The sequence below is a fragment of the Oratosquilla oratoria genome, chromosome 9 (genome assembly GCF_046742065.1).
Source record: "Oratosquilla oratoria isolate Oo_2021 chromosome 9, ASM4674206v1, whole genome shotgun sequence".
Lineage (NCBI taxonomy): Eukaryota > Metazoa > Arthropoda > Malacostraca > Stomatopoda > Squillidae > Oratosquilla > Oratosquilla oratoria.
The window spans coordinates 47237738-47245237 of NC_134785.1; the positions used below are offsets into that span (position 1 = coordinate 47237738).

The 7500-nt window shown below is 40.5% G+C and overlaps 1 protein-coding gene across 1 annotated transcript in view; it reads left to right on the top strand.

The window, feature by feature from the left end:
• The window catches only part of gudu (Armadillo repeat-containing protein gudu), a 94099-nt gene that overhangs the window by 46064 nt on the left and 40535 nt on the right, over window positions 1-7500 (top strand). Inside the window, exons 17-20 of the mRNA XM_076189698.1 lie at window positions 102-171; window positions 527-756; window positions 946-1242; window positions 4865-5056. Of these exons, the coding sequence (XP_076045813.1) occupies window positions 102-171; window positions 527-756; window positions 946-1242; window positions 4865-5056 (789 nt within the window). The remainder of the gene's footprint in view (window positions 1-101; window positions 172-526; window positions 757-945; window positions 1243-4864; window positions 5057-7500) is intronic.

Sequence of the window (7500 nt, forward strand, 5' to 3'; positions counted from 1 at the left end):
TTTTGAGCATCTTTTTTATTGTTCTGCAGCATACGACTTAATAAATATTTAGTATTCGATTTGTGATCCAACCCGGGTACACCCGGTGGATACACCCACAGATATTCATAACTGGCAACTCTAACGTAGATGCACATGTTCACCGCTTCACACGACCTGCATGTTGCAACAGTTTGTACTAAACGACATGTCATCCACGCGACAACTTTGCAGACCAGCTCACAAAACTAAACTGTATGAATAAGGCCCTGAACGGTACACCGCCATACTTGGTGAGTAGTAGTATTTCGTACAACTTCAAATAACATCACTTACATGAGGTACGAAGTAATGTAAATACGGATATAGATACTGTGCAAGAAAAATTACCCCCTGTATATACGTATATAAATGCCTAGATCTATGACATAGTATCAAAAGAATTCAGTCCCTTCAGACGTTGTAAATATCCAGCAACACTGTCTTCTTTTCGGGCATTTAGTGCTCAAATATTTGTAAGACAATCTGCATCGAGTGTTTGTTCCAGTTAGTCGGGACCTGGAATCCCAGAGAGAAAACAAAGGCTCTTCCACACCAGCTGACAGTTTTCCCATCCAATTCCTTTCTGCAGGCACGAAGGCTGAGAAAGTGGAGCTGCTGGAAGCCGTGACAGGGGCTATCTGGCATGTGGCCTGTACACCCAGTCACGTACCACCCATCAAACGTCTCCGTGCAGTGCCTGTACTAGTCGCACTCTTGAGTCACCCGGATGAGAGAGTAGGTGGTTGCCAGTATGACGTCATACCGTCGGAAACTGTCAGTGCATTCCCTTTGCCTTTTCTAAATGCAGATAATTTCCTTGTTTAAGACGCGATTCTGAAACTCATGAAAAAATTTATCTGAATGTTTTCGCCAACACAGTGGGAAGGGACGAAAATGTGATCGCAACGATCGACTCTCCCACAGGTCCTAACCAACGTTGTAGGCGCCCTGGGCGAAGTGGCTACAGATACCGAATGCTGCAGGGTCATCCAGAAGGGCGACGGCATCTCGACACTCATCCAACTCCTCCGGAGAACCTCTGATGCTCTTCTCCTCAATGTCACCCGAGCTCTTGGATCTTGTGCCCATGACAACGACGCCTTGGACGCCCTATTGGAGCAAGACGGCTTAAGGCTTCTGTGGTCACACCTCAAGAACCCCAACAGAAGGGTTCAAGCCTCGGCAGCGTCCGCCATTTGCATTTGTCTGCAACAAGAGAAGGTGGGTAGGTGTGACGAGTGCATGTGACGAGTGCATCTTGTAAATTTATCTGTTAAAGGTGGGACTTTTGAATCGACCATCATTGTTGAAAGCCATGATTATTTACTTCGACAATAACTTCGTTGTAGATAGTGCGTGATGTTTCATTTGTCTGTAAGAAACTTCCTTAAATTATGTGAAATGTGTAGCGTCAAACCTTTTCTGCCTGTAATGGTATTGCTGGATTAAGGCTGTTTATGGAGTATTTGGTCCACTTTCATTTGCGTCTCTGTCCTATGTCCTCAAGTTTTTACGTTAGTGTTACGTTTGAGGCTTTTTTGCTACGCTTTTTTGTTCACAGCCATGTAACTTATTTCATTTGTATTTTTGTAGTGTATTTTGTTTGATTGTAATTTAGTCGTTTGTTCTTGACACTTCATTTCGGACATTTGGTCCACTTCTATTTACATCTCTGTCCTATGGTCTGTTGTTTTTACGGTAGTGTCACGTATTGTTACTTTTGCTTCGCTTGTTTTATGTTCACAACCATGTAACTTTTTATTTGTATTTTATTTTATTCTAATTGGTACCAATATTTCATTTCTATTGTAATGTATTTATTATTGTAATGAAGTATGCTTTGTACAATTTATTGAGTGGGTGAACCTTTCCCAGGTTTACCATTTCGGCGATTTATAAGGAGTGCACAATCTTGTAACCCTTATACCCCCTGAAGACGAATACTGGACGGGAATCGAAACGTCGGGCAAATAAACCCTCCAGTTGAATCTGGTGTTTACCGTTTTCCTATATATATATGTGTAAACATATGTATATATATATATGTATATATATACATATATATATATATTTATGTATATATATATACATATATATATATATATATATATATATACATATATATATATATACAAGTCGCGGGCTTTGCCCTTCCCGGCTTCGCCGGGGGCTTGGCTGCGCACAGAGCGGCCTACGGCCGCAGGTTTCCTCGCTTTAATTCCACGATAGGGATCCCGTGCTGGGGATCATGTGGCAACCACAGAGGACTTGCGACCACTGAGGACTTGCGACCTTTGAGGACTTGTTACCTTGGAGGACTGTTGAGTTTCCTTTGGTTCCGCGCTTCTTCCCTCACTTTCTTGATGGCATACTTGCTATTTCGTTTGGCTCGGTGAAACGTTTGGAAGGCCTTGTCAAGATAGTACATCTGATAGTTTTTGTGGTCAGCTTTTCCGCCACTTTTCATAAAGTTCGTATACCCGGCAAAGTGTTTCGCAAAACTTTCGGAAACATTATCGTCGATTTCTCCGTCAAAAAGTTCCAGATCGTCAAACATTTCATCAGAGTACTGAAAACCTTCAAGTTCTCGTAGTGTCTCGTTAAACTTGAGCACTTTTCGATGAAATTCTCGGATAGACGACTTGACACAGAAGGATTTGACGGCTCCGTACAGACCTGGAAAAGCTCGGGTATGTTCATTCCGTAACTGGTCATATAGGTTCTTGTTGCCCTGTATAAAAGCTTTTGAAATTTTTCGGTTAACTGTAACCTAATTCCAAAAGTGACGAAGACGCCACTTCTTGTTTGCGTCGGATTTCGCGGGCATGGTGTCTGAATCACAGAACACGGTCGCCGGTCACATTCACGATGCAATCTACCCGCGACCGCGTATATGCGATTTATATCCTTACAAGGATGGCCCGTGTGACGGGGTCCGTGATTGTCCCCTTTTTGCCGGATCCCCGTTCAACTCGGTTAGGGACGTTGTGACATTGAAACATTTTGGAGAAATTTATTTTTTATTGTATATATATATATATATATATATATATATATATATATATTATATATATATATATATATATTTTATATATATATATATATATATATATATATATATATATACATATATATATATATATATATATATATATATATATATATATATATAACATATCTTTCTCATTTTATTTCTATCGTAATAATAGGTTAGATAGGATGATGTCTATATTACATTATTATAATAACCAAGAATATGTCGTGCGTGTTTAATTATATTACGTATATGAAATAAAAAATCAAAAGTGCATTAGCTTATCTCACTTGTTCTCGTGGAACCCTTAGGGACCTTTTGCGGAATCTTAGGGTTCCGGGGAACCCTGGTTGAGAAACGCTGATCTAGTGTACATGAACAGGGAGTCACAGAGGCAATGAAGAAGTCCTCTTGGTTTTAGAGTTCACAACAGTATCTGGGAGGGAATTCCAAGGTTCGATGTATCTCACACTGAAGTATCTTTTGCCGCATTTCTGTGGGAGCATGTGCTTTGGCTATTATTAAACCTATGGCCTAGCTAAAGCTGAGGAAGTGAATATGTTGATATAGTGGAATGGCCATGGAAGAGTGACAAGCACTTAAGAAGATCTGCTCTCAGAAGCTTGCCTCGCTTGTACCGAATACAGATTGAGAGATTCAAGACGATCAGTGTAACTTAATTCTGAGAGGCCATCTATTTGGTCTAACTGTGTTGCACCGACTCAGTGAGTCTCAGATAACTCAAGTAGCCAGTATTCCATACTATGGAACCAAACTCAAGCAGTGATCATAAATGGGCTCTACAGAGAATTAACATGAAGTCATTAGAGTAACAACGGATAGATCTAACCAGGTTCTTGGCTAACCCAGCATCTTTATCAACCGTAGTTTTTGTATGTGCATGGAATTGGAAACAGTTGTCTACTATTATCCCTAAATCTTTGTGACTATCTACACTGGGTCAGAGTATGGATAGTACAGACAATAGTGTTGGAGGGAGCTAGTAGTGGTCCATTGATAGTCACGACATAGCACCACGCACTTCAAATCAATCGATCAAGCACAACTTGGTTGGCAAGGCAGACGTCTTCCAGGCACTTTAATTTGTACTCCAGATACAGCACGTGATATATTTTGCATCTTTTCTAGCTTCCCTTTTCTTCTAGACCAGTGGTTCCCAATTTTTCTGCCATTTCCTCTTACAACTAGTTCAAACATCCAGATTTCCTCCTTTATGTGTACTAGAAAAAAGAGTAGTCAAAACACACTGTGACTATTTACTAATTCATTTTCTAAATGTACAAATATACTGATAAACATATACTCGCAGTTACATAGTAACTTTAGAATTAGATTAGTGATTTTATATTGCTTGTAGGCAGTGTAATTATTTTCCCCTGGTAGCTTCAACCCCCGCCCTTAGGGCAAAATTTCCCCCAATTTGAGAAAAGCTGTTCTAGACATACTGTGCCGTCCCAGGTATTTCGCGATACCACCCACCCACATTTATAATACCGAACATGTGACTCACCACTGTCTTGGATCATATGTTGGGCTTGTGATTGACTTCTATTACCGCCCTAAATGAGGTCAGAGCTCATATATGGCTCGGTCTATGGGTAACACTGTAACCCTACATGCACACACACACACTACTCCTTGCCCACCAGAATTGAAGAGCTTGTTCGCAGTGCTGGGATGATTTTTTTCAGCCTTGGATAGGACTCGAACCAACCTTTTTCCTGCAATGTACCCTCAGAGCCACTAGCATGTTCATATGACTGTCACAAATACCTTTATATTCATCAGGAGGGCCTGGCGGAGGTAGTGCGGAGCCTAGTGGGGGGCATTGAGCTCCTGGTGGCGCTGCTGGAGAGCGGGTGCGAGTCGGTCCTCTCAGCGGTATGCGCGGCCATCGCTCGCATTGCCCAGGATCCCCAGAACCTAGCTATCATGACGGACTACGGCGCCGTCACCTCACTCTCCAAGCTTGCAGTCAGGGTAAGCTCGGTTCCTTCGTGAACTCACCAGGCTTTTCAACTCTGGGAGTTCTTACCACCTTACCGAACCTGTACCTGATCCTAAAAGTCACCGTGACCTTCCACAATGCCTTGCTCCCCGACGTCCCCCCCCCCCTCAGCCCTTGCCGGTTCGTGCCTTGAAACCTTGATCAATCTTTGCCTTGCTTTTATATGCGTTACGGTATTGCTACCCATTGTTCGAAACCCAGAGATTGTAATCTACATGAAGTGCGTGGGTGGAGCTCACAAATGTGGGCGTATATAACCGGCTGCATAGTCCGGGATGGTCAAAACCACCACACACTATAACAATTTTCAAACGATAAGAATTATAACAGTCATGATTTTTACCGCGCACTTGCCACTGGCGTAATGAAAATTATATAAAAAATATTGCCAGACAGTTGTCGATTTTTTAACCCTTCCATGGTTGTTGCTGCTTTTGTGACAGCTGGATGATATACTATAATCATACGCGTCTCAGAAGTGACACGTATTCGCTCAAGAACTTAGCACTACGTTCCATTGTATAGGCCTGTGGGTGCACAATGTATCGACCCGCCTGGGCTGTGAACTTTTCTTTAAATATACGACCATCATTTTTCCGCAGTGTTTCCTTTTCACTGAATCATTGTAGCTCAAGTTACAGTGACAACATGACTAGCCATCATGCTTTCTGACGAAACTATGCCGACTCATTACAGAAGTTAATTCAGACTCTGGGTAATTCAATTCCTTTTAGTAGTATCTTACGTGGTATTGAATGCATACGTCAATATGTTAAGGACTTGAGTGAGAACTCCACAGACCAGCCAGGCAAGATTCTTTTATGATGGGAGACATAACTAAGTGCTCATGTGTGGCCTGATCTAAAGGATAGGCCGGCAGTCATCATCACCCTTGCGTCAGCAGATAACTGTCTTGTTGTAAAAAAGAAATAAAAAAAATAGAGAAGCTGAAGGACCTCGTCAAACAATCCTATCCTTTTCCATTCCCCTCCCATCCCCGTTCCCTTCCTCTTCCCCTCCATCTTCCCCTTTCCCTGTTGTTTGTTGTTACCACTAAGCTGACTTCATACATAATCACACAGAAAGAGTCAGTGTAATTCACGAATGACATTTTGCTTCTGACAAATCAGAGACAAGCATTCGAGTACCAAAGAAAATGTAAATAAATCCCTCTTGATGTTTGTAAAGCTCAATAACCCAACTTAGGTAAGTATGATGTGATGTGATCATAAAATATTGCACTTTCACTCTCTATATTCTTTATTCTAAAGAGTAAATAAAAACTGTGTAGAGATAAATGCACTGTATAAATAACACCAGCACTGCACAGTTGTAAAGTTACCTGGAGTTCCCGCGCAGCCGAGGCAGATATGAGTAGAGGCTTCCTCTGCTTAACTGAGTTTGTCTATGGCCTTGGATCTTCCAGTTCTCCCTCTCCTTCACCACTTGGTGCATGTTTATGTACATGTACACATGTATGTATAATATATATATATATATATATATATATATATATATATATATACATATATATATATATATAAATGTGTGTGTGTGTGTGTGTGTTTACGATATGTGTGTATACATATACATATATATATATATATATATATGCATACATACATATATATAAATATATATATATATATATATATATATATACATATGTATACATATATATATAAATATATATATATATATATATGTATATACTTATAGCCTGCATATAAATGAATGGTAAAAACGATTATCTTGATAACAATGATAACGATAATTATGATAATGATAATAATAATAACATATAATCAACTAACAATGAAGAAATGAAATTTTTATGTTTCTGGAAATCTTAAAATGTAACGTTTCCTTGCCATTTCCTTTTTATATTTTCTGTTTCTATAAACGTCCACTTTCTCCCATCGTGCACGAACAGCTATTTTCCAATGCGATCCCGTGTTTATATATTCCAGTCAGGTATGATGTTTACAAAACAACACCGTTTAGAATGTTGCCAGTCATTGGCCATAGCATTTCTTCTCGGCCATCTCCATAACGGAAGAAAAATAGTCTGCCGTGATGGACTGGTAGAAATAAGTCAACTATTGTACTTTGAATATCGGAAAAATGATAAAATGCATGCTTAACTCCTAAACGAACTGATTTGCACCTTTTCATGAAGTTCATGACTTGTGCAGTCCCCGTTTGTATCCGTGTAATCATCGCCAAAATGTATATTCTCGTTACATTATTACCCTTTTTCTCAACAGTAGTATTTAAGCCTAAGCTCAAACTGAGACGCAGGCGACGCAGGCGACATAGGCGACGCAGGCCACATAGGCGACGCAGGCGACATAGGCGACGCAGGCCACATAGGCGACGCAGCACAGAGGAAAGGTAGACTTCCTCTTGCTAAGCT